The sequence below is a fragment of the Cutaneotrichosporon oleaginosum genome (genome assembly GCF_008065305.1).
Source record: "Cutaneotrichosporon oleaginosum strain ATCC 20508 chromosome Unknown ATCC20508_contig07, whole genome shotgun sequence".
NCBI lineage: Eukaryota > Fungi > Basidiomycota > Tremellomycetes > Trichosporonales > Trichosporonaceae > Cutaneotrichosporon > Cutaneotrichosporon oleaginosum.
In genome coordinates, this window is record NW_027072176.1 from 900,853 (window position 1) to 926,427 (window position 25,575).

A 25,575-nucleotide genomic window follows, 5' to 3' on the forward strand; every position below is an offset into this window, starting at 1 on the left:
CAACCTTGGACAACCCACAACCTCCAATCCGATCGACCTCGTTGATCGTGTGTGTATAGGGTCCGACCTCGTGCGGCGCCGCGCGCCGGCCCTGGCCTTTTGTGAGTCCCTTTTGGTTCTGTTGAGACTTGTTGCGAGTGTGATATGAGTGCTGTGACTCTGTCGCGGCCCATGCCTCTCTGAGCTGGCTTTGGAGCTTTGGCGTGCCCTCGCGGCCTCTGGAACCTCACTGTACATGGTAGAGCCGGCCCCCAGCCTCCGCCGCGCGCCCGCTCGCCCTCTGGGCTTGAGCCGCGCGCCGCGTGAGCGGGGTCATGAGCGACCAACTGTGCGTGATGGCCAAGGAGGATCTCGGGATCACGTGGAGCAAAAGAGTCCTAGTGACGAAGGTGTTGGTCGGGGCAGTGTCTGGCGTGAAATGTTGCACGACCACAGTCAAAGCAGGCCGAGGGCATGCAAGCTGGCAGGTCGACCTGTCCAAGAGACGCTTCCCGTCAAAGACTGGCGATTACATAGAGTCCCATTGTAGTATTCACAGAGGTGCTATGTCACCATACAAATGTCACCATAGCCGAGACAACTTGCATGCGGGCGCGAGGACGCTGATGAGCCTCGTTTGGAAGAGCCGAGGGAAGAAGTGAGGAGGACGCGGCATGTCTGACCGTACGCACGCGGTGCCCGTCGAGTCCTCACAAGATCCAGGTCGAGTTATGGCTCGTGAGCCTCCCGCAGACACACAACACAACCCATTCACAATTCAGTACGCCACTGCAATGGCCGCTGGCTGGCGGCGCCGCGGGAACCGACCAGGCATCCAGCCCTGTGCCCTGGCATTCATCGGTTGTGCTCTCGTGATCTGGCGATCTGGCGAGCTGGCGATGCGTACAGAAGGGGCGCGCGTCGCCCGCATTGTCACTCTCAGCATGGCCTGTTTCAGCCAGAGGCTAATAAGCCGGTCGCCGACATAGTTGCCGGACCCAGTCTTGCATGGGTGGTTCAGATAAGGCGCTTGCTCAGACTGCCATTGGCTACGCCGGCAGTCGGATCTTCGACGCCGGGTGATGTGCTGCATCTCTGGTTCGACACGTTCGTTCGAGATGTGTGGTTATGAGGCAGCGCCGCTTCACTGCGACCGCGACCGCGACCCGCAGCCGCGACCCCGGAAAACACTCAGATAAGGCGCCAACGTCAGACTGCGACTGGTCCCCATGACGTGACATGCATCTACAGGATCATATGCGGGGTATAACAACATGTGTGATACGCAGAACAAGCAGGGGGCGGAGGCTAAATGGGGAGACCGTCCGGTCCCAGAGCAATCTTGACCTTCTTTGCGCGCGGCTTGGCCGCGTCCTTCTTGCGCTTCTTGGTCGGCACTGGCGTGCGCGCGCCACTCGGCGCCTCGTCGTCATCGTCGTTGGCCACCTGGCGCTTGGCCGAGAAAAAGTCGTCGCCTTCATCCTCGTCGATGCGCAGATTGTCGCCAAATGCACTCTTGCGCTCCTGTCCAAACGCAGGCGCCGTATATCCGTGCGCCTCTGCTTGCTTGCGCTTGGCCACCGACTCGGCGAGCTCCTCGTCGTCCATGAACAGCGAGGCGATTTCGGTCGGCTTGGCCATATCCGCAATGCCCTTGTTGCCCACAACAATGTCCTGAACATCCTTCTTCGCCCGCGACAGCTGCACGATGCGCTCGTCAATCGTGCCGCGCGCAATGAGGCGGTACACCGTGACTTGTTTAGTCTGACCAACACGATGGGCTCGGTCCATCGCCTGGGCATCGTTACTGGGGTTCCAGTCATGCTCAAAGCTGGCGTCAGCAGGGTCATTTCAATCAGTCTTACAAGATACACGTGTCTGCGGCTGTCAGATTGATACCCAGACCGCCGGCGCGTGTGCTCAGGCAAAAGACAAAGATGTCAGGGTTAGTCTGCCATGCCGTGACCATGTCGCGGCGCTCGCCGATGGGTGTCGAACCATCCAGCCTCAGGTACTTGTGTCGCCTTGAGATGAGGAACTCCTGGACCAAGTCAAGTGTCCTCGTCATCTGGAAGTAGAGGAGGACGCGGTGGCCACCCTCCTTGAGCTCTCGAAGAAGGTCATCAAGGCGGGCAAGTTTAGCCGAGTCGACAATAAATCGCTTCATTGATGGGAAACGGAGTGTCGAGACGGGACGCTGATCGGCATAGGCCGCGCCGAGGAGACCCTGGGGTGGCACGCCGGGAACAATCGCGTGCAGGTCGCGCACAGCTTGTGCGTTATCGCGCTCGCTGTCGGCGACGCCGTAAAGTGCTGCACGGGCGATGGGGTCCTCGGCGAGCCGTTCCTGCATGTTGACATACGAGCGACGGTTCGATACAGTGGGCACGATAGCCGGCGCAACGACGCGGTCTGAAGGCAACCGTGCTTCGGCACGAGAGAGGAACGACTGATTCCAGACTTGGCGGGAGATGTCTCGGAGAGCGGGCAGTTGTGAATCGTCGAGGGCGGCGTTCGGTATCCTCGGCGCCATCGACATGAACCGCTTGTCCGAGGAGGCTGCGAAGTCACGATCAGACGCAAAAGGACCACGAACAATGACCCCGCGAGAAGCTGAAACGCCGTCGAGCATCATCACGAGCGGATGACTTCTCGCTTGTCGACTTGCCTCGGCAGGAGACACTCCCGCCACGCGGAGGAACGCAAATTCTGAATCGTTCCCCTTCAACGATTCGTTGATCCAGTCGGTCTTCCAGATGTTCATCAGGTTGTGCAGCACGTGTGACTCGTTGCCAGCCTTGCTAGCCTCACTTGGCACATCGAGCTTGCCTTCGTCCCAAATCAAGCGGGGCAGCTCGACCTCGATCGGGTTGCGGATAGAGTGCGGGCAGTAGAGATCGACCTCGCGTGCCAGGTTGCCGCTGTGACTGAATGTACCGAACGCGACAGGCGACATGACGTCCTGGCGCTCGAACAAGTCGGGATGGCTGCACACTTTGCGGAATTGCATTACCAGGTTCATGAGGTGCTTGGTGCTTGCCGAATCGTTCGAGTTATTGGCCTGTGCGATGAGCTCGCCGATAGGCACGCGCTTGCGCAGCGCGCGATACAGTTCCCGCTGCCGCTGGCTCAAGTCGACGAGGACGTCGATCTCAATCTTGTCTCCAAGCTCCTTCTGCACGTGTTTCTTGACCCGGCGCAGCATAAACGGCTTGAGGATCATGTGGAGACGCTTGAGCTGCTCCGGCTTGAGAGATGCATTGTCACCGCTCGCGGCAGACTCGATATCTCGGCTGAACCAAGAGGAGAATTCGTCGTGCGAGTCGAATAGAGAAGGCATGATGAAGTGGAGCAGAGCCCATAATTCTGAGGTCAGTTTGGCGGTCGATCAATGTCACACTCACCGTGCATCGAGTTCTGGATGGGGGGTACCAGTCAGAAGCAAACGATTGCGGCAATTGAACGACAAAAGCGACTTCCACCGCGCGGACGACGAGCTTTTGATTGCCTGTGCCTCGTCGAGAATCATGTATTGCCAGCGCATCATGTGGAAATACTTCTCGTCCTGCACGGCCAGCTGGTAACTGGTCACAACAATGTGGAACGGCGAATCCTCTGTAAACGTCTGGTTCTTGCGGTTCCAGATGCGGCGGAGGGTCTCACGGTCCTTTGGGGCTCCCCAGTACGGGATGGTCTTGAGACGTGGCACAAAGCGGGCTAGTTCCTGTTGCCAGTTATGGAGCGTAGACGCGGGAGCGATAACGAGGAAGGGCCCCCAGATCCCATGCACCTCGGCGAGATAGGCCAGCAGCGAAATGGATTGGATTGTCTTGCCGAGACCCATCTCATCGGCGAGGATGCCGTTGATGCCCTGCTCGTAAAGGTTTCCAAGCCAGGTAAGACCCTTGAGCTGATACTCCTTGAGCTGCGCCATGAGCATTTTGGGTTGCGTGATCGTGATTTGATCTTCGCCCATGGTCGGGTTCTGGAAGTTGAGCTCGTCGCCGTCCATGTCCAGGTCAGCCAGCTGACCGTTTGCCGGGCCACGGCTCTGGTCGAACGCTGCTGCCTTGTCCTTGGCTGCCTTGATGTGCTCCTGCGCGCTGCGAGCGGCGTGCCGGCGCATGTTTTCGTCGTCGTCTTCATCGTAGTTGAGCTCCCGGAGCGGCTCGCCGCTCTCGTCCAACTCTAATTCGGCACCCTGAGGGGCGACAGGCGCAACAGGCTTCTCGCCGCCGTCGCCCATGTCTTCGGCCTCGTGAGTCTTGATCTTCTTGCCGATAAAGTGGGAGTAGAGCTCGGTCTGTGTGAGTAGGAAGTTGAGCTTGCGAGATTGGCGCTTGGCCTCGCGCGCCTCCTCCTCGGCCTTGGCCTTCTCCAGCTGTTCCTTCTCGGCGCGCTTCCGCGCGGCCAGCTCGTCCTTTTCATTCTTCTTCCAATACACGAGCATCTCGCGCATAACCTTCTTGGCCTTGGCGGTCGCCTCCTTGTTCATCTTGGTGCGATGCGTCTTGAGGTTGCGCTGACCGAACGCGTTACGCTGACAAGCCTGCGCAGTCCGCAGCATGTTCTGCTTCACGACGTTGTCGTAAGCCTGGTTGACCCGATAGACCTAAACAGTCAGCATTGGCGTCATGAAGGTGACTACCTTGGGGACGTCACGGCAGATGGAGGTCCACGCTTGCCGCTGTAGCTCATTGACAAGCTCTAGACGGACGCGGGCCTCGGATTCGGAGACGCCGCGCGGATCATAGGTGTTGGGCTGGTGCTGGGAGGGGCGCTGTGGTGAAGCTTCGATGACCTCCGCAGCCTCGGCGTCAGTGTCAACGACGGCCTCCAGCGCCGTTTGCAATGCGGCGCTCTCGCCTTTCTTGCTGTGTTGCTTGTTCTCCTTGTTAGGACGGGTCCAATTGCCCTTGCCGACGCCTGGCTCCTTGGTTTTGCCAGACCTCTTCTTGGGCTTAGCGGCCGCGTGAGAGTCACCGTTCTCGGCGTCTGATGGGAGCAACTCATCCTCCTCCTCGCCAAGGCGCGAGCGCACGTCGTCGTCCAATTCGGGCTTGACGTCGGCGTCCTTCTTCCGCCGTTTGGTAGGTTTGCGCTTCGGGCCATCGTCGTCGAGGAGCGCGGCAATGTCGGCTTCGGCTTCGCCGTTTAGCACAGACGCCGCGTCGCTGTCGTCATCGTCCCCACGTGCGGCTTGCTCCCTCATCTTGCGCATCGCTTTCCAGCCCTTTGCGGGGCCTGGCTTCTTGCGCAACGTTCCATCCTTGCGCAGCTGGGGCGGGCCGCTCTTTCTGAGCCACATCTCGTCCTGGACCTGTTTGACGTCGTCCTCGGTTAGACCGCGCATGTCGCCGGCTTCGACCTTGGTCATGACTTCGGCGCGCGTCAAACCGCATGGCAGAATGATGCCTGTGGGGTCCGAGATCGTCATCTCGCCATCATCATCGACGACAGATGAGGCAGGCATCGGACTGCTCGGCTTTGCGTCGTCGCCCTCCGCGAGGCCGAGGAGTTCATCGTCAATCGCGGCGCTAGCTGCCACAGAGGGCTTCGGCTTGCGATTGTACTTCTTCTTCGGCAGCGGTATTCCAGCGGCTATGGCTCGTTCCTTCGCCTCGCGTTGAGCGATGCGGGTAGGATGATCCTTGGGCCAGCCGCGACGCTTGACGGGCACCTTGACAGGTGGCTCAGGCTTGCCAGTGCCCATCTCTGGAGTCCAGGTGAGGATGGTGGCCGCCTCGTACTCGCGTCGCTGCTGGAACTGGCGAAGGTGCTCTTGCCAAACCTCTTCGTTGGCGTTTAGGCTGTCGTCTGGCCGCCAAGCGCCCTTGCGCGTCACAGGTGGAGGCTCCATATCCTGCAAGATGTGGGGCGGCTCTGCAGACATACCTCTCTCCGAGCCGATACTGGAGCTTGCGCCAGGGGACGCGACGCGTGAGTCGTGCGCGGAGCGGAAAGTGGGCTCGTACGGCTGGAAGGCAGGGGCAGCGTGTAGAATAGGGGAGGGCGAGCGATAACCGTAACCCGATGGCCCAGCGCGACTGTCGTGTGAATGGCGAGAGTGCAGCCCGCGGTCGTCGTAGTCGTCGTCATAGCCGCCGCGATCGATGGGGATGGCTTGTTCATAAGATGGGCGACGGTCGTAAGAGGCAGAGCGCTCGAAAGTCGCGCGGCCATGAGCCTTGACTTCAGGGCGGAGATAGCTACGTCCGACGTCGGGGGGAACAAAGTAATCCGACCTCGAATGAGACCCATAAGGGGCATCGTAGGACGACAACGAGTTGTAGGCGTACTGTGCTGACGAGGATCTCACAGGCTCATGCTGTTGTTGTCTAGGTGGAGGGGCGGGGCGTGGAGGTGAGTTTGGTGGAGGAGAGTTGACGAGGGCAGACAATGCCATGCGCGAGGAAGGTGCCGGATGGGGCGGGGGAGAAAGCTGCGGCGAGGTCAGTGACATTGTTGCGGGGTGACGTACGCTGCGGTCCATGTCGTTTCTGATGCGAAGAGATGAACGACTTGGGCTGGTGCTTGTAGAGGGGTGAGCTCTGCGTGTCTGCACGCGCTCATAGTCGACCATGATAGCTCGTCGCCTGGCGGGGTGGGGGGACGTTGAGGTACGATTGAAAGGAAAGGAAGAGAGTGATACAAGACAAAGGGTCGAATTGAAGAGAGCAAGGTGGTGGTGGTGGTAGTGGTGAGGCCAGCCTGCCAGCTAGCCGGCTAGGCCTGGCGCAAGTGAGAGAGGATGAGGGCGAGAAGACGAGAGCGAGGGCGAGAGCAAGAGCAAGTTGGAGTGCGATTGTGACTATCTGAGCGTGTGAGAGTGAGAGAAGGTAGGAGGCGCGTCTAATACAGCACAAGCAAAGGTGGGTATGTGAAGTGCGACGCGGTAGAGTGGGATATTAGGGGTGGTGAGATGGATGGATGGATAGTGATGATGATGCAGCGTGGAGAGGTGGAGTGGTGGCGAGGAGGGGTGGTGGTGGTGGTGGTGATGAGAGAATGAACGACGAGAGGAGATGCATTTGTGGGATTGAACTGATCGGGTGGAGACTGGCTGGCATAGCTGGCATGGTTGGATGCTCGGAAGCTGCGCCATTGCAGGATTGAAGGGGAAAGGCGAGGGCCGCGTTGGTCACGACAATCCCAATAAGCCAACTCAAAAAGGTGGTGCGTGGGTGGTCATCAGATGGGTGTGTTGTTTCCGTCGCCGTGTGCATAGAGCATGGAGCAATAGCGGTAGCTACTTGTCCATTAGCCTAGCTATCCTAATCGTCTTTGCCTTGTCATGTCACCCCCGTATCGCCCTATAGCGGGCTATACGGTTATATTCCATCCAAACCCTTTTTCATCGGCGTTCCGGCATACGGGCGTTCTCTTCTCTTGATTCATCCATCAATCAGAGCCAATCCCGGACATTGACACAAACTCCATTCCAAGTGATTACCCCTCTTTTTGAAACTACACCTCATTCTGAAATGCAAGTGGAGGCTGATCATCCACTGTGCTCGCTGCGTCCATTCCGTCATCCCCCTCGCCGCCTCAAGGTCGTCGCGTCGTCGTCGCATGCTAGTCATCCGCTGTCTCCGACTGAGACACTGAGATCACCAATCGCCATGTTCCAATACACCGCTCCCTCCTACCACACACCTCATCGCGATCACCCTCTAGCCTCACAAGATTCCAATGTCCCTTTCAACGAAGCCAACTACTATCTCGCTCTTTTCGAGCAGTCTTACTCAAAATGGGCCGACGCTGTCCACTCTCCTCTTGCCGACACCCGGGTCACTTTCGATACCACACCAGGCCGCGACGCAGGACACCACGCTATCAAGCAGCTGCGTCGTTCACGCGATCTGGCAAGTCCCAAGCCAGCCTTCCTTGCTGATCGCTGACCTCTCTTAGGCTGGCAGCATGCTCCTCACATTGACGTGGATGATGCGACACTTTGATGCCGTCTTCCTCAGCGCCGATCTTGATTGCGACGAGACTTGTGCCGACGAGACTTGTGCCGATTGCGCTCGTGACAAAGTCTGGCGCACGCTCAAGAACTGTGTGTCCATGTGGACAGTCACCTACATGAGCAACATGCTCAGTGGGGCAAGCCAGTTTGAATATTGGCTTGAAGACTTGCCGCCCGCCCTCTACGCTCTCTGCGGCATCCTATTTCAGCGCCAAGGAGGCCAGATGCCCACGGAGAGGAGAGACACTCCGCCGCCCCCGCCAACGTGGGCATCCCCCATCACACCTCAGCCAAACGGAGCTGCGATGCAAACCGGTGCCGTCGCAGACAGTCTTCCTCCATCAGCGATTGGCATCCCTACGGCGCCAGTGACGAGTGTCGCAGGACCCTCTCATGAGGGCGTCCCACCGGCTTCAGCGATGAGCGCCACGGAACAACAGCCCTCGGGCGATGCGACAGCACAAGCGACGAGAGTCACGGAGACCTCACATGCTAACATGTCAACGAGCTCAGAGCGCCCATCGCCTGGCCTCCCGGCGACCTCAAGGATGGGCACGGAATGCCCTTCGCCCTGCTTCCCAACGACAACCGGCATCGAATCCCCTTCGTCAGAATTTTTCGATATCCCAGCGATGAGCGATACTGACTGCCTCTCACCCGACCTGCCCACAACCCCAGCGATGAGCGACACGGAACGCCATGGGCCTGACAGCTCAACGGAGCAGTGGTCAATCCAGGGTTCCTCAGTCGCATTGGTGCCAGCGAGCATGTCGACGACTGAACCCAACGGCGAGGCCGCGAAATATGGTGGTGCCCTGCCTGCCAACCTAAGGCCAAGATCTCCCGCGCGGCCGGCAGGATGGAACTCTACAATTGCTGCCATGTTGAGCACATTGCCGCCGCTGTCCCCAAGTCCAGAGCCCACACCCACGCCGCCTCCTGCAGTCCCGGATACAGCTCCCGTCTCTACGACAACCAGGACCCCTAACCGAATCTTTGCCACACCCACTGTCACAGCCTCCTCCGTCTCTGCCGCAACCACCACCCCGACCCCAATATCTCCCCCTACCGCAACCGCAGCCTCAGCCCCTGCCTCTACCACGGTGCCGTCATCTCTACTGATGAAGCCGACCAGGCCGAACAAACACAAAGTTACCTTTGCTGTACCTTCCAGCCCAGACCCTGCAGAGAACGACACTCGCCCCCGGCCAGCTGGTTGGAACCCCGCAGTCGCCGCCAAGTTGAGTAAGCTCCCGCGGCTGTCATCCACGTAAGGCCGTGCGATGATATGCCGCGCTCTGTTCAGCCCACTCGTCTTATCCTCGTCGTCCCGGTGTCTAAAGCGATCCGCTAGTCGTGTAGGGAGAAGCGCTGCATCTCGGCTGTGCGCTACATGTAGCTGTAGTAGACTCCCCCGCGGCGATAACCTTTGTTGCATATACAACCAGCTTATAATATACACCGAGCCAAGTGTCTAGGTGCGCAGCGGCATACTTCTCTCAACCTTCTGCAGCGACGCCCAGCCTGACACCGGCTGGACTGCTATCGCACTCGCCTGCCCTCCAAAGGGCTGATGGATCTTCTCAACTGCCACCAGCCCTCATACGCTCGAGCTCATCAACCGCTGCACCAAGCTTGTCCTGGGCTCTCCGAATTGCACGAGGACTTCCTTGTGCACGATCCAATGCTGCTTCGAGGGCCAGCATGGCTGGCAGGAGGTTGTCCAGCCGCAAATCGCCGGCAAGGCTTGTCTGCGCCCTCTCCAATGCTGCCTCCAGTGCGTCCTGTGCTCCCAGTGGGAGGTCACGCCGCCAATGCTGCACGGGAGCCACATTGTTGGGAGTCGAGCTGGCCGGCGTCACGCTGCGCTTCTGACTGTCGGCACTCCGTGCGCGTTTGATGCCACGCTGCACCGTCGAAGTGGTCGAGGTGACACCAGCCGCGCTAGCAAGTTCGTCGGAGATGCGCGAGACATTGCGCAACAGCGTGTAATACTATGTGTGAGAGATCGTCGCTCGCTGTCCTGTTTACATACGGCCTCCCCAAGGGCTACTGTGTCGGGCTTGACATTTGGCGCATGGTCTTGAGTAGACATAATGAACGGCGAGAGAGATAGGCAGGTGGGTGGAAAGTGGAGACCGAACGAATAATGTGTTGTGGTGGGCGGACGCTGATTGGGCCAATGACGCAACCAAGGTTGGTTGTTGAGCCGAGACGCCGCGACCAAATGCTCTCAGCAGTCGTTGAGGTTGGGCAGCTGTTGCAACATCCCACGACTACTACATGACTCCATCGTCCAGCAATCGTATCAGGCATGACAACCTGGGCACCCTGTCGCCCTCTACATCTTCCAGCACCACGGGCTCGCCATGTCCGTCCGACGCAACAGACTTGACACACCAAGCAGACCCAACAGCAGCCCTCGTTCGCAAAGTGTTGCACGAAACAAAGGCGGCTCGCACATGCAAAGCCTACGCGCAATTCGGTCGCTACGTGAGTCTCACTACTTCACTTGCGCTTGTGCAATCGTCTTCACCTTCAGGCAGCCTCGCTCCGGCGGCGCGCTAACGGTGCTCAGTACGCCCTGCACTTGGGTGCCATCTTCCATGTCTTCGCGGGCCTCGCGTCCGTCAGCCCAATTTACCCGCCGAGGCTGTATATCCTCTACCCCAATGACACTGCAGCAAGGCTACACACAGCCATTGGCCATCTGGAGCGGACAATCCTGCCTCTCGCTGCTTTGGTAGACGACTGTCTACAGCACCGCTTGGTGGCGATTGACCAAAGCCAAAGCGAGCCTACACGATCAAGGAGGCAGACTACGAGCTCGCCGCAGCCCTTTCCGTCGTTAAAACAAGTGCGCACCGAAGCTGCGAAGGGCGAGGCGAAGTCGCTGTATACCCTCCTCGGCCACCTGCGCTACCACATCACGTCGTTGGCGACCGCCCTCGCCCAACATCGCAGAGACTGGCCGCTGCCACTTGTGCTTGGACACAGCCTTGAAATTCCCGATGGAGAGACGGTCGAAGAGCTCATTGACTTGCAAATGCAACATATCGCCTCTCTGGAGCGCGTGTTGACTGTTGCACGGCGGCTGGGCGAGGACGCCGAGGTATGCGAGGTAAAGCGTGAGTTGAAGAAGGACGTGTGAATCAGCTGAGAGCAAGAGAGATTTATCGCCGACCTCGAAGGGACTGGGATCTTCAATGGCACACAATGGTCCGGTGCCCAGTCTACGGACATCGCTCTGAAGCGTGTGCACAAGGCCCGGGCTGCGCGAGCAAAGCAGGAACAGCGCCGCAAAAGCCGCGGGTCTGACATGGGCCTCCAGCGCAGCAGTACTCAGAACCGCCAGCTCAAGACAAACTCGCGATGGGTGGCCGGCTCGTCCTCGAGCAGCCCGGCAGCCACCTCTCAGAACGTGTACTTGAACTCGTTACGTCTGCAGGAGACAGACGATGGCCCCGCCATCCCCCCTCTTAACATTGGATTTGCGTTTGATGGGGAGCGCACATAGCCGACCTGGCTCACCTCGCGTGCCGACTTCGTGAACCCTCCCGCCCCGCATGCCGACTCCGCAGGCTCGACCCCGCGTGAAATACCCCTCTCGGCCCACTTGCTCAGTCCGCTGGCACACCACAAGTGTGCCCCTCGCGCCTTGGCCCAAACTCTCGAGAGGGACATCACGCGCACCACCTCGCTCTTGCGCGACCTCGAGAAACTGCAAGTGAACCCTTCATCTGACACGCTGGGCTTTCCCGAATGGATGCCGTTTGCAGGCTACGGGGCCGACGCCCACCTCGCTCAACTCGGCTTTGAGAACGGAAAACGAGCTGCGTCGTTTTCCCTTCGCAAAGCCCCATCTGGGTCCGCGGAACGGGAGAAGGTCTTGGTGGAGGCTGTCCATGAGCATCTCAAGACACTGGTCGCGGCAGCCCAAAAACTTCGATCGGAGAGGGATGGCGAGGGCGGTGATGAGGGCGGCGACGAGAGTAGCGATGAGAGTAGCGAAGGGGGCGGGGACAAGAGCGGCAGCAAGGGCGGCGACGAGAGTGGCAAGACGGGACGTGAAGACGACGTGTCCTCCGCGAGGAACATTGTGGACATGCTGCACGCTATCGCCAGTGATGCTTGTGAGGCACTGCGCTGTGGCGAAGCTAACAGCAGTGAAATTCGATCCCACATTGCGGTACAGTCCATGAAGATTGCATGAGATCACTTCTTCAAAGCTCAGTCAATACACCAGTATCCTTTCTCTGTACAGCATGCATGCATGCAATCAATTAAGGACTATAGCGATGTACGTGCCGCTACGAAGGCAGCGCTGCCCCGTACACCGGCCGAGGACGCGGACGAGAGCAGCGATAGTGACATTGCGTCTCAACAAGCACTGTCCAGCCTTTTTGAAAGGGGACACATTTGATTCCGTCGGTGTTGAGGTGGTCCCAGTTCACAATCACGATGCTCATCTGTCTTGCTTTGTCGCCTCCTCTTCCCATCATCGCGACCTCATATCGTCGCATCACTTCCCCACTCCGACGAACGCATCTCCATCGATGAATACGTCTCTCGACCAGCTGGCGCACATCGCGACCTGCCTCTCGGTCCCGAACGCGAACGAGGTATTGGGAGGCCGCCGCGTCAACAACAATCAAGTCGCCGACAGCAATGCCAATCTGCTTGGCCACGGCACTCGCGACCCCGATTACTATCGTCATTATCAGCACCATCACGACAGCAATGACTGCTATACCACTCGGGGTCGCACAGAGGACGTACACCCGATGGAACATGTGGGACGAGACTCGATGGTCAGGTCACGCATCGTGAGCAAGGCTCCGCCAGAGTCGCAGCACAGTGAGTCCGAGCAAGTATCACTCTGACCATGTAGCAGTCGCCTCCAATACGCACTCGATGTATTCCCACCAGGGTGTGCAGTTCGAGTTTGGGACACAAGAGGGGTTACACTCCCAGGCAAACGAGACGGTCGACTACAATGGCGACATTAGGATGGACATCGACACGGCTATGCCAGATCCTGACAGCTTGGACGTAGTTCCAGCCACAGTGGTGAACGACAACAGCCCATCCCAGCAAATGGACGTGGATAACACAGCTACCAGAATACCGGACGATTTGCCAGCCCGGCTCCCTTCATCAACCTCGGGTCACTCATCCCACCCCCTCATCAGCGTCACTCCAGGTCAAACTCATGCACACCTAAAGCCGTCGGCCAGTGCTGTGGCCTACGTGTTCAAATCATTGCGATTCGCAGACGCCTCTCTTGCAGCACACAATGCTCGCCGTCGGTGGCCATACTGAGGGACACCCGGAAATAGTGATGGTAAGGCGACGGCGCGGAGCCAAAGGACGTTTGCCCGGCAAAGGGATCTGCTACGCCTACATTGCGTAGTACAACGGCAGCATTGGCCCACGACATTCCAAGCACAATGTCGGTGACAGAACTCCCTCGGACTTCAGATGTGCTGTCCTCAAGGCAGGCCGTCAATGTCCGCGAGGATTCCGGACTGAGGCGTCGCTGGCGCAAGCACTGGCGTTCGACACCCTCGGCAAAGGATTGCTCAATGGGTTAGCGAGCGCGCGATGTTGCCCGCGCGACATCGGGTCGGCGTCTTGCCACCCGCCGCCAACGGGACACCGCAGCTAAGCTCTGAGGCGACGAGCATTCAGCATGTCTGTTTACCGCGCAGCGCCGGCACGAGAGGATTTGCTACAAGGAGCTGAGGCACGAATGAGTAGCATGTATTCAGCTCACCTCCAACTTATCAGTCACGGGTCACGACTTACCGCTTTAGACGTCGCAGGGACGCAACTGATATTGCGAACTCGGCGAGCGCAAGCAGTTGTAGGATTATCAGTTCACGCCTAGCGCTGATCTTGAAAGGGTTCTGTTAAGAATCACGAGGGCGGTCTAGCGCTGGCGGCTCTCATGACCGACACACTGGCGCGGAGATCAATACTGAACATTTCATCTCACGACAGACATTCTGCTTCTAGCCACTGGATAATCTCGATGCCATATCAGACTCGTAGGTGGTGGTGACAACTCAGCCCGACGGCGAGTACGGGGGAGGAGCGTCGGTTTTGGTATCAGCCTGAAGAGGCGACTGGCCGCGTTGCGGGAGAGGCGGCACGAAACGCGTTCCCCCCGGCGAAGTGCGCGATGGAGAGCCTCCCTTCCCGCGGGGTACGGGAGAATGGACATCCAGATGCGAGAGGGCTGGTCGAACGGTGCTGGAACTGCCAACGGCATTCTCTCGGGATGCATCCCAGCCAACTAGGGTGCGTGGTACCAGCTTAGTGTCGTAATCGTATGCGCTGGGGGAGTGCTGGCTCCCATGGGCCCCTTCGCCACCGAAACCTGGGCCATATACAGCCACGTTGGGACACTGCGCCACGCCCGTCTCGGCCGCGCGGAGGGTTTGCATCAAGCTTGAGGCCTCTGCGGGCACAGGGACCTTGCCCCCGAGCTGCTGTAAGTGTGCCCTCGTTAACGATGTCACCCACAATGTCGCTCGCCTTGATTCCAGGCCAGTGGTACATGGCGGCGTTCTCGTCGGCGCGGCTCACGAAGACAGTGCCGACCACTTCGAGGCCGAAATACGCCCCGCGGCTGTGCATGTACGCGTACACCTCGGGGCCTGTGTCAAGGCTGAGGCCCTTGTCTACGCCCTTTCCCCCACCATAGGGGCCAGCAGCGACCGAGATTTCGCCACCGAGCGCCACGCGGTGTCCGCCAAATTGGGCGAGGGCCTTCTCGCTCCGAATGACTAAGACGGCGTTGTACACGTCCAGTCCGATCTGCATCTGTCGTTAGCCGATTACCGGTCGCTTCTCACCCCCGCGCCCACGGCCGTCGGGCAGATCGCCGCGGGTGCCGACCATGAGCCGTCCGCCAGGCGCGCGACCACCACTCCCGATCCCATGCCGCCGCCTACAGGAGCCCAGCCTGTGCGGAAGCACGAGTAGATGGCGAGGCCGCGGGCGTGGGCGATGAGCGAAGGCGGGATGCGGAGGGCTGCGGTGGACCCTTTCGCCTCGGGAGAAGGCCCGGCGGGGTCTGCGTCGGGGACTAGTGTTAGTCTTCATGAAGGGGCCTTGGTCTCCATCGGGCGCCACATACGGGTAAAGGCCTTCAAGATGCGCGCGGCTTTCTCCAGCTCGCGGGGAAAGTCGCCGCTCGTAGGCCAGAACGACTCAATGCCCCACTTATTCGCAGTGAACTCGTTGAGCTTGCCGCCGAGCTCATCACTCAAATGGAGTGCTTTGGCCGCCCAGCCGGATTGGGCATGACTCGGGGGTAAGTTGGGGTGCGGAGCACCCAGGGAAGGGTCCTTCTTTGCTTCGGCCGGCTTCTTGCTGGACCAAGGTGCCATCGGTCAAGTTGGAGAGAGAGATGGATCAGTGAGGAGTGTGAAGCGAGACAAGATGAACGAGTGAGTATCCGACACCCGTGAGCCACTGGCACAACGCCCAAATGATGACGACATGCAGGCATCATAACTCCCCCATCGCTAACTGCTTTGGGTTACGACAGGACGATCGAGGCATGAGGAAGCATGAGTCGTACTCACGCCTAGCTTATCTACTACCTTTTTTGTTACTGCAACAGCTTGACACTCCCACTAATCATGGCGTTGTAATGACCTTGGAATGGAGGATCTCATCATTTTGGTCCCGTGTGTGCCACATTGATCTGCGCCACATTGACATGCGCCACATTGACGGGCAGACGCCCTTGACATAATCGCAGATCGTTGAGCGTGGAACCAGCAGGCTTCCCTACTGTGCCTTTATGATGCTTTGCAAGCCGAGTGAATCCGAGGAGTGCCGCGTGTGAAAGACGAGGAATGCTGCGTCGTGGCATGAGATCTGTGAGGAGTGACGAATGGGCGAACAGGGAATGGACTCCCCGGACTTGCGGTCTGAAACCGGCGGCACCAAGACTTTCGGCAACGATTCCGTCCCTCGTCTCCCTTACACTGACCATTAGCGCTCGCTGGGCGCAGCTTCCAGCTTCACTATGGGCTGCGGTCTGAGCAGATTGACTGAGCCGACCTTCCGGTGTGCTGGTCCAGAGGGGTGAAGTCGGAAGCACCACAAGGCCTCACGTAAATCATCATCGTCCTTGACGCCTGCCTTTTTGAAACGCGATCCGCTCGAGGCCGCAGTCGTCGAGTCCCAGGCCAAGGTGGAGGCGAGCTCCGGAGGTCATACACCGGTATAGATCGCTCACTCGGCGTGGACCACGGCCTCGACCATTGTGCCTGCGAGGCTTCAACCCAGCTGACAGCGAAGGAACCTCAACATGTTGATTGCAAGTTGAACTTGAGCAGACTAGCTTTCCAATATCGAGAGGTTGGGTCCCTGGAGACAAGTGACCTTGGGACGTCGCGCCAAGGCGCGGTGCAGTTGACTTTTACTGACGCGGCTTGCTGGGAGTGAAGCTTGTACCAGGCGCCAGGGTAGTGGTGGGGACCAGGTGCATTGGATGCTGATGAGAGCGAAAGAAGCATGGGGGCAGCGACGGGCGAAACTGATTTGTGAAGACCTGACATGCGCGGGGCGAGCCAACTCAGAAGGGCGCCCACCTCTTGCGCCCCAACCTCGGTCTGCACTCTCGCCCTCATCGCTCACACCCTCATCGTGATGCCGCTCTTCCTCTCGTTCCCTTCTTCACCCGCTCATCTCACCACCTCCCACTTCACCATGCCAGCAATCAAGCGCGAGCCGACGACCTCGACGCCCTACACGCGCCCCAGTCCTGAGCGGAGCCCGCCGTGGAGGCCAAACCCAACCGCAGGCCCCGCGCCCCCAAGCCCGCGGCGAATGGTGAAGGGCGGCAGCGCCTCGTCGAGATGGTCATTGAGCGCGGCATCGCCTCTGTCATGGGGAGCAACATTGCGGCGACGCAGGCTGAGGTGGGTTGTGGTCAGGCCGACCTGCTAGCGCTCACCTCAGACTGGGCTTACGGCCAAGCAGATCCAGAATCACCTCGGCAAGGGCCGCTCGCTGCGCGCTCAACTGGAGGAATTCGCCAAGCGTGTGTGACAAGTTCGGTGCGACATGCGTCAGCTGGAGAGGGTGAGACTGGCAATGTATGAGAGGCCGAGGCCTGAGTCACGTATGATGAGATCTACGCCGAAGACAGCTCATTCCTCTGCTGTCCAGTCACACACTGATATTCTTGACCCCGGCAGCCATCCGTTCAGTGAAAGCGAATTGTCGCCACCGCCGTTGAATGATGTGCATGCAAGTGGCGCTACATGGCCCATACCTTCGCACAACCGTCGCGTCCACCGGATACGAGGTACTTGTCCATGAAGCGCAGGCGTTCAGCTGGTTTGGTGTGCCCGTTAACAACGAGACGTGAATGCTCGGCGGTGGTGCGGTTGTACACCTCAACGCCGTTCTCGCCCACGGCCGCAACCACCTTGCGGCTGTCGAACTGCACCGCCGTGACGGGGTACTCGTACTTGTGTAGCTCGGACACGGCACCCATCCGCATGTCCCATATCTGCCTGTCAGCACAATCGAGGGTCGTAACTTACGCGGACGGTCTTGTCGAGCGAGCCTGAAACGATGTTGTGCTCGTCGAATTGGATGCACGTCACAGGCGCGGTGTGACCGGTGAGTGTCCTGTGGGCCTGGCCTGTCCGCATGTCCCACATGCGCACGGCACCGTCCCCAGACCCGCTCGCCAGAGCGTAACCCCAGAACTGTACGCCTCCAACAAAGTCCTGGTACATGTCCCAGGTGCCGTCCGCGAACGGCGGGGTGGGGACGGCAAACTGCCCCGTGACGGCGGCTAGGAGCTGCTGCTGCGCTGCGTTCGGGTTGGGCACGCCTCCGGGGGAGGGGAGTATGTCGTCGTACTGCACCGAGCCGAAAGATGTAGACGATCGGTGCGACAAGCCCGGTCTGGCCTTCTTGCGCGGCGACAGCGGCACTACTGGCGGGTTGCTGATAGCCCAAAGGATGTCCATCGTCTGGACGCACTGCCCGGTCGATACGTCCCACTGTCGCAAGGTCTTGTCCGACGAGCCGGTCACGAGAGTCCCCGCCTCGTAGTACATGGCCGTAATCGCCTTGCTATGCCCCTCGAGAGTGCGGACGCACGGCCCTGGATCCTCCTTCGGTGGCTCTTCCTCGTCCTCGCCGCCGCCTTCGTTCTGCTCGGCAATGCTCGACAGCGGATCACGCCGCGCCTTCTCCGACTGTTCGCGCAGCTTGTCTTCGTAGTCTTCGACGAGGCGCAAGTCCCACATCTTGACGTTCCCATCCGCTCCTCCAGTGAGGCAGAGTGTATCCTCCACTTGCACCGTCTTAACGCAGCCCTTGTGTCCTCGCAACTCGCCGACTGTCTCGCCGTCGCACAAGTCCCAGACCTTGACGATGTCGTCCTGTCCTGCTGTCACAAGCATGCCGTAGGGCTCGTTGAAATCGAGAGCGGTGATGGGGCCAGTGTGACCTTGGAGTGACTGGAGTTAGCGTTGCACGATGAAGGGCCGATGATGCGTGGACGAGGCCGACTGAGGGCGCTGTCGGGAGAAGCAAGGCAAAGGGAGAACAGCAGCCGAAAAGGCGCCTGATGTGTCCTACCGCCCTCAAAATCACAAGGCAATGACCCCCAAGCCAAGCCACACACAGCTCTTAGCTCGAGCAACATTGCAGGTGGCTCGGGCGTCTGAGACGCCCTCTCGACGACGGAGTGGGCAGCAGCTCTCTTTCCGTGAAAGAGGTGGGCGGAGCCACGCTAACTCTTTCCTAGCCGGCTCTTTCGGCGCACTCACCATGAATGCGACTCCCGATGGCAGCTCGTCATGCTCAGAGGGCAAGAATGCGGGCCCCTTTCGCCGCCGCGAGCTCTTGACGGGCGGAGCCGTCGTAGGAGGCAGCGCCTTGGTACCAGCTGCAGAAGTGACGCTCGGCGACGCCATCATTTCCTGCACGCCCTCGAGCTCGTCGTCGAGCTCGAGGCTCTCCTCCTGTAGCTTGAGCAAGCTCTTCTGCAGGCGGCGGCGAATCTCCTCGAGCGTGCCGATTTTGGCAGTGACCTGGGCAATCTCGGCATTGACAAGGCTCTGCCGCACACGTAGATTGTCCTTGTCCTGCGCGATCTCGTCGGCGTGCTTGAGTAGGTCCTCGAGATGGAGATTGGACGCGAGGAGTGCCTCGCGCGAGGCTCGGCTTTGCTTGCGCCTGCGGCGTGTCTTGCGCCCAGGCTTGTCCTCGCGCTCACCATCGCTATGCTCACCCTCTGTAAGAAGGCCGCGCGCCCGCTCACCCAGCCGACGAAGACCCAGTCGGTCGCCGCCAAGGTCCGTGTCGACGAGCTCACCGCGTTGCGTCCGACGGCGTTGCTTGCTCAACTCAGAGGACGGGATCGTTGCCCGGAAGCCGCGAATAAGGGAGACCTCGCTCGCAGATTCGCCTCTATCCAATGACAGCTGAGCGAGCACCTCAGCGTTCTCGAGGATCGCAAGGGAAGTCGCGGAGGGCGGGTCCTGCCCTAATCTGCCGACGCCGGGGACAGTGGTCGGAAGTCTCAGGAGGGAGGGGCGATGTGGGCGACTGATGCCGACCGGGGTGCCGGCTCTGCTCGTGAACTTGGGGTGCATGAGCGACGGAGCAACTGTAGTCAGAAATCGATTGGAAAGAAGCTCATGCGTGCCGGAAGTGCTCACGGTCGGCAAGTATGCGGGTGCTCTCGGTGCGGCGGTGCTCAGACGCAAAAGGTGTCAGGACGACTTCTTTGGCAATTGCCAGAGAGTCGGTAGCCGCCGAGGATAGGCTCCCTAAGGTCGAGTCGCGCTTCCGCGACATGGCGAGGATAGTCGGATTGGGGGTGGGGAGCGGTGGAGATGGCTTGGATGGAATGAGCCGGGGTGGGCGGGGGTGTGGGGCGTGGAACAGGGAAGTCTTCGGCGCGCGCGCGGAGAGTATCAGCGCACGCGCGCGGCGCGAAGGAGATGGGGGGAGGACAGAGGTGGACCCAGAGTAGGCCTGGGCGAGGTGAGCGGCTGCACGGATGAAGTGTGATGGTGGATGGTGATGGAGGCAACGAGTTGAAGGGGTGACGGGGGGGTGGATGTGGAGGGAGCAAGCGCGGGAAGGCCGAAAAGAGACGAGACGCGGCCCTGTGGCAAAGTGAGCGTCATCACTCCAACCAACCACCGTCCACAGTCCACTCTTCTCCGCAATCTCCTCACCGCATTCATGGCTCTCATCACCGTCTCGGGGTTTCCCTGCTCGGGCAAGTCGACGCGCGCCCAACAGCTCCGCGACTACCTCCAGGAGCGCATAGACGCTCCGGACTACCAAGGGCCGAAGTTTGATGTTGTCCTCGTTGACGACGCTGCGTGTCACGTGTCTAGGAGCGCGTACGATGGTGAGTCACTTCACAACTATGGTTCTCTGTATGCTGACGCGCTCTTCATGCTCTCCATCTACATATCATAACACTCGCCGCGCGATTTCCTCACCGCATTGCTCAACTGTTGGCCGCTGGACGCTCGTCCCTCCCCCACCACCGCCTACCTCCACTTTTGTGACCTCCACCTGCCCTCCACCTCAAATCCTCCATGCCTCCCGCATCGCAGACAGCAAGACCGAGAAGCCAGCCCGCGCGGCCCTCTTCACAGCCGCAACCCGTGCCCTTCGCCCTGATAGCATTACGATCCTCGATAGCGCAAACTACATCAAAGGGTTTAGGTATCAGCTCTATTGCGCGGCACGGGAGGCCGGAGTCCGCGTTGCCACGATTCGGGTAGCTGCACCGCCCAACAAATGCGCTGAATGGCATGCCGCACGCCCAGAGGGAGAGCGCTACACGGACTCAACGTGAGTTTGGCTGCTGTGAGCACGAAGTAAGCAGGCATCGACGTTCTGCCCCTTTTTCTCAGTCACTGTGTTTGCTCGCGCGGCTCTGACAATGCGGTGGCGGCCGCACCCACGGGTGACCCGACATCGCGTTGGACTCTGCATAATGGGCCGCTGCCTGACAAAATGTCGAGGAACAATGAGCTGTGCCACATGCGCTGTGCCCGCGTTGCCCCTTACAGTGGCGAAGTGATGCCATCTAGCTCGAATGCCGGTAAGAAGGAGAGGTGTCGAGGCGGATCTCCGGCACAGCATCAAAGGGGAACAGCGCTGACGAGCAGATTTGACAACCTGATCCAGCGGTATGAGGAGCCCAACTCGATGGTGCGATGGGACTCGCCGCTTTTCACTGTCTCATGGGACGAGGAGCTGCCCGCCGAGGACATATGGCGCGCTATCCGGACTGGTGAGAAGCGCCCGCCGAACCAGGCCGTCAATCAGCGCAGCGCACCGCCACCGGGGACGCTCCAGACGTTGACGAGAACTACGAGCACAATAGTAAGCGCTCTTCTTGCGCACCTCGCGGGTGGGCAGACGCCGACATTTCCCATTCCGTCGCCTCCGGCGCGGCAGGGCCTCGTCCTCCACTTGCCGGGTCACAAGCCGACTCTAAGTGAGATGCAGCGGCTCAAGCGCCAGTTCGAGGCGACGCAGACAGGCGCACAGCGCTCCGGCGGCGGAGCCGCAGGTAGCTGGACGGAACCGGAGGTAGCGGCCAACTTTGTCACGTTCCTCGAGAACGTGTGGGAGACCAACTAGATCGACATGTGTCTAGAGAGATGCATGGTACATGTTGTACTGTACACCGAGGCTGAACTGAGACCAGCTCGTCAAGTTTGCTACTCGGCGAGTCTATCATGTGTTTACGGGGTGAACAGGGTGTACCAAGAGATCTGGGAGTCCGCAGTGGCTGAATGGTAGAGAGTGAATGGCACGGGGTGGATCACGTGTGGTAGAAATGACTCAACAACACAACCTCCGCTGTGTCTTGCACTTGACCTTCCTCTTCTTCTCCTCATCTCCTTGACGAATGCGGACAACGACGTAGTAGCCACTTCGCTGCAGTTCGCTCACCCAGACATGTCGTCCGTCCACCTCAAGTGTGACGATCCGAACGACAACGACTACTGAGCACCGATTACACGTGTCAACCACGTGGCAACCACCACGCGATAACCACGCACCCCGATCGCAGAACACTCCACAACTCATAATGGTGTCAGTACCGATCAGTACCTATGTCAGTACCACTCACATCGCATCGTCACATATACGGCAACGTCTAGGATCTTTTCCCTCAACTCTTGATACTTGTCATATTCTCACCCCTTCATAGTATCATAGTTTTATTGCAAGCTTATCACAGTTGTCAACTTCGAGTCATTGGGGTGGTGGAGCAGCATCCGGTGTGCAGACACCTTTGTGCTCAACCACTCCCCAGCCTCTGCCTTTCTGAACGGCGCAGGGCCTGACAAGGAGTTGGGATAGGAGTCAGAGGGGAATCACTGACTCTTGTGAGAAACGGAATTGAACGCTTTAGACCGTATCACTAAAAGGTACAATATTAGGGCTATCAGCCCTAACAGCAGTTCTACCTAAGCTAGATCTCAGGTCCGGGCCATGACAACTTTACCTGACGCATTGTAAATCCGCGCAGTAATCAGCTCACGCCTGAGAGTCAGCTGCTGTAAGGGCCCGTCGTACGGGGTGACGGGACCGGCGAAGTACGAAGTCCGAACGGGAAGCGGAGGCGGAGTTAGGGGGAGAACGCACGGGGGTTGACCGATGCTGCTATTCGGACAACCCTCGGAAGAACAGTGGAATCACAAGGATAACAGAATCGACACGGGCGACCGGTCGGGCTACAAGTCTTATATAGGCAACTATAGGAGGGGGCCCGATTGGTCGGCCGAGTAGGTCGACCGGCGGTTGTCGCAAGGTCGAGGAGTCGACCGAGGCGGTCAGCCGGTTGGTCGACAGACGAGGTGGACCATATGTCCGACGAGGGTCGACGTAGGTCGACCCGCTTCCGAGCGGGGTGGTCGGGCGAGTATCGGTCGAGCGGGGGAGTGGAGGTAAAGGAGATATGGGTGATCTCCGTGTGTACGGTGACGGACATACAGGGATCTCCGCTGGAGGTCATGGGTCGGTGGACCGGGCCATGACAGCTGCTAAGTCTATCTATGGATACTCACTTGTAGAAGGTATCGATCAGTTGTTGCATGGTCTGCAGCTCGACCTGAGCGACTTGAGCCTTCAAGCCCGTGACATCTGTCTTGAGGGCCGCAATGTCTGTCTTGAGACTATGACAGGTGTCGTTGATGGTGAATATGCCGCCAAAGAGGGCGCGACCCCAGGTGGAGGTGTCATCAGGTGGCACTGGCATGTCGAGGATGGCAGGGTTGGGAGTACATTTGCTGAGAGCGTCAAAACCATTGCGGATGGTCGCGAAAGCGTCACAGATGGTGCTAGCGTCCCCCATTGTGGGATCTTGAGAGTATGGACATGTGACGATCTGAACGACAATGATCACTGAGCGCCGACTACATGTGTTGACCACGTGGCATCCACCACACGATAACCATGCATCCCAATCGCAAGACGCTCCCCAATGCATAACGGCGTGGGTACCGATCGATACCCATGTCGGTACCGCTCACATCGCATTGTCACACATACGGTGACGTCTAGGATCTTTTCCCCCAACTCTTGATACTTGTCGTATTCTTACCCCCTCATAGTATCATAGTCTTATTGCACGTCTATCACAGTTGTCAACTTCGAGTCATCGGGGTGGTGCAGCAACATCCGGTGTACAGACACCTTTGTGCTCAACCACTCCCCAGCCTCTGCCTTTCCAAACGGCGCAGGGCCTGACAGTTATCCTCCAGGAAGCACGTGTATACGCTCAACTCGCGCCTGTGCAAGGTACCCTCGTCCCTGTTGTGGGGAGAGACTACACCCAGTGGGGTGAGTACTGAAGTCCAGCAGACGTCAATTATCCTGCTGACAGGGCAAGTCTAGAAGACTGGAAGATACATACATTGGTCGTTACTGAGTAACAATGGCGATATATATACTATGTGCCATATGGATGTATCATCTTTCAAAAGTACCAAGGATGAGTCACATGATGAAGTGGTTCCGCATGCAGGTGACTTTCGGCATGGACCGCATGTGGGTCACATGGTCGATGTTGCTGGCGCCGACGGTGGCGCAACGACAGTCCCTCACTGTTTCAACATCTACAGAGGGAGCATAAGCGGCGATACGACACATACGTCATCTACGCCCTCGTTCTTGAGAATGTTGGTCGTACACTAGCCGATGCGACCAAAGAGAACCCAAACCATTGGGAGAGCTTCACTGACTTTTTGTGAACCGCTGTATTGTCGATCAAACTGATCTTCAGTTCCGAGATGGCCTGTTCGTACGCGAAACTGCACGCAGCTGGGGTGGTGTGCATATGTATCGCGATACATGGAGCATAGCAACCCGGTGCCTGCGACAGCCGGAGATGTACGAGAATGACGAGGTCGAGCCGCTACCCTCGGACCGCCCTCAGCTCACCCTCTATAATTTCGAGTTTCAGTGTGCCGGGGGGAGCCGGATTATGACCGCGCACTCGAGAGTGAGGAAATGTGGCTGGAGCGTTTGTTGGGAGAGGCGTGGACGTCTCGCCGCATCGAACCGTTGTAGTCGCCGCGATTCTGCCCTGCGTACATGTTTTATTTCCATGTTATATTAATGGAGTACCTAGCTTTCTCCCTGCATCTGCGCCCTAATGCTCAACTACAGCCCCGCAAAATGTAGCCGATGGCTGGACTGTGGCATTTGCGACGACTGCGACAGTGGTGTGGCTCATACCGTCTCAACGCCCCTCTCACCTTCGAGGACGGCGTCCAGTGGCTTGTTCGAATTCTGTTGTGAGACCTTTTCACCCTCGGGGTCCGCACATCACGATCTCACCTCGACTGATCTCGCTACGAGCATCGTAGCGAATCAGCTTGCGCCCACCTTTGTGCCACGCGTGTTCATTGGGCCGGATGTCAATCGTAAGTTGGAACATCGGCTGTCACTTACACCTTGCAGCCACAAATGCTTACCATTTTTTCGTTGAACGCATTCAAGGCTTCGTCCCAGATTCCCTCCTGGAAGACACGACTTGCCAAAAGTCTTTCCAGGACGTCGCAAAGATGATGGTTGAGCTATCGGCAAGGTCCTTCGGACGCATCGGCAGTCTGCACTTAGACGCAAACCAGGACATCGTCGTCGGGTCCTTGGAAACTCGCTACTTCTTCCACTATCGCACTGCTCAGCTTCAAACGTATCGCACCTCGGGCGAGAGCAAGCTGGCTCGGCTGGATCATCTCATGTGACTCGTCCACCAGAAAAAGCACCGCTGGGACGCGCGCTGGTCATACAATCGCATTCGTGAAGAGGCCGATCCCGTCTGGGCATACATCATGTACCTGGAAGCCCGAGACATCATTAAAGGGGACAAGGATATGAATGCCGAGCAGCCAACCTTTCTTCGTCACGGGGATGACCATTACGGGCAAATTCCATCAAGAAGGATGGTAGAATTGCTGGGCAGTTCGTAGAACTTTCTCTGTGCTCGCCACACACTGACAGTGAAGCGCGAGGACGCTACCTTTTGCTGAGACCTTTAACATCCCGACCTGGATCTATGACGGCGACAACATCCATCAGCCGAGGGCTCG

At 58.8% G+C, this 25,575-nt stretch overlaps 10 protein-coding genes across 10 annotated transcripts; 5 read left to right on the plus strand and 5 right to left on the minus strand.

The window, feature by feature from the left end:
- Nucleotides 1-7,899: 7,899 nt before the first annotated feature.
- On the plus strand, nucleotides 7,900-9,222 carry COLE_07577 (uncharacterized protein; the record flags this gene model as incomplete). Its single annotated transcript, XM_018419666.2, has 1 exon — nucleotides 7,900-9,222. The coding sequence occupies one exon, from the start codon at nucleotides 7,900-7,902 to the stop codon at nucleotides 9,220-9,222; it is 1,323 nt and encodes a 440-aa protein (XP_018276612.1).
- Nucleotides 9,223-9,652: 430 nt separating this feature from the next.
- Nucleotides 9,653-9,823, plus strand: COLE_07578 (uncharacterized protein; the record flags this gene model as incomplete). The annotated part of the gene is made up of 1 exon (XM_065626557.1): nucleotides 9,653-9,823. One exon carries the CDS (start codon nucleotides 9,653-9,655, stop codon nucleotides 9,821-9,823), a length of 171 nt encoding a protein of 56 aa, XP_065482174.1.
- A 1,044-nt stretch (nucleotides 9,824-10,867) lies between these two features.
- COLE_07579 (uncharacterized protein) lies at nucleotides 10,868-11,269 on the minus strand (the record flags this gene model as incomplete). Its single annotated transcript, XM_018419663.2, has 1 exon — nucleotides 10,868-11,269. The coding sequence occupies one exon, from the start codon at nucleotides 11,267-11,269 to the stop codon at nucleotides 10,868-10,870; it is 402 nt and encodes a 133-aa protein (XP_018276614.1).
- A 445-nt stretch (nucleotides 11,270-11,714) lies between these two features.
- On the plus strand, nucleotides 11,715-12,150 carry COLE_07580 (uncharacterized protein; the record flags this gene model as incomplete). Its single annotated transcript, XM_018419667.2, has 2 exons — nucleotides 11,715-12,081; nucleotides 12,116-12,150. 2 exons carry the CDS (start codon nucleotides 11,715-11,717, stop codon nucleotides 12,148-12,150), a joined length of 402 nt encoding a protein of 133 aa, XP_018276615.1.
- Nucleotides 12,151-12,504: 354 nt separating this feature from the next.
- On the plus strand, nucleotides 12,505-13,270 carry COLE_07581 (uncharacterized protein; the record flags this gene model as incomplete). Its single annotated transcript, XM_018419669.2, has 2 exons — nucleotides 12,505-12,805; nucleotides 12,840-13,270. 2 exons carry the CDS (start codon nucleotides 12,505-12,507, stop codon nucleotides 13,268-13,270), a joined length of 732 nt encoding a protein of 243 aa, XP_018276616.1.
- A 746-nt stretch (nucleotides 13,271-14,016) lies between these two features.
- COLE_07582 (uncharacterized protein) lies at nucleotides 14,017-15,345 on the minus strand (the record flags this gene model as incomplete). Its single annotated transcript, XM_018420046.2, has 4 exons — nucleotides 14,017-14,439; nucleotides 14,477-14,776; nucleotides 14,809-15,052; nucleotides 15,089-15,345. The coding sequence occupies 4 exons, from the start codon at nucleotides 15,343-15,345 to the stop codon at nucleotides 14,017-14,019; spliced, it is 1,224 nt and encodes a 407-aa protein (XP_018276617.2).
- A 1,886-nt stretch (nucleotides 15,346-17,231) lies between these two features.
- Nucleotides 17,232-19,795, minus strand: COLE_07583 (uncharacterized protein; the record flags this gene model as incomplete). The annotated part of the gene is made up of 4 exons (XM_018419670.2): nucleotides 17,232-17,486; nucleotides 17,521-18,450; nucleotides 18,763-19,604; nucleotides 19,657-19,795. 4 exons carry the CDS (start codon nucleotides 19,793-19,795, stop codon nucleotides 17,232-17,234), a joined length of 2,166 nt encoding a protein of 721 aa, XP_018276618.1.
- A 393-nt stretch (nucleotides 19,796-20,188) lies between these two features.
- On the plus strand, nucleotides 20,189-21,610 carry COLE_07584 (uncharacterized protein; the record flags this gene model as incomplete). The annotated part of the gene is made up of 3 exons (XM_018424034.2): nucleotides 20,189-20,360; nucleotides 20,572-20,812; nucleotides 21,133-21,610. 3 exons carry the CDS (start codon nucleotides 20,189-20,191, stop codon nucleotides 21,608-21,610), a joined length of 891 nt encoding a protein of 296 aa, XP_018276619.1.
- Nucleotides 21,611-22,607: 997 nt separating this feature from the next.
- Nucleotides 22,608-22,994, minus strand: COLE_07585 (uncharacterized protein; the record flags this gene model as incomplete). The annotated part of the gene is made up of 1 exon (XM_065626558.1): nucleotides 22,608-22,994. One exon carries the CDS (start codon nucleotides 22,992-22,994, stop codon nucleotides 22,608-22,610), a length of 387 nt encoding a protein of 128 aa, XP_065482175.1.
- A 48-nt stretch (nucleotides 22,995-23,042) lies between these two features.
- COLE_07586 (uncharacterized protein) lies at nucleotides 23,043-23,333 on the minus strand (the record flags this gene model as incomplete). Its single annotated transcript, XM_018424035.2, has 1 exon — nucleotides 23,043-23,333. The coding sequence occupies one exon, from the start codon at nucleotides 23,331-23,333 to the stop codon at nucleotides 23,043-23,045; it is 291 nt and encodes a 96-aa protein (XP_018276620.1).
- Nucleotides 23,334-25,575: the final 2,242 nt, after the last annotated feature.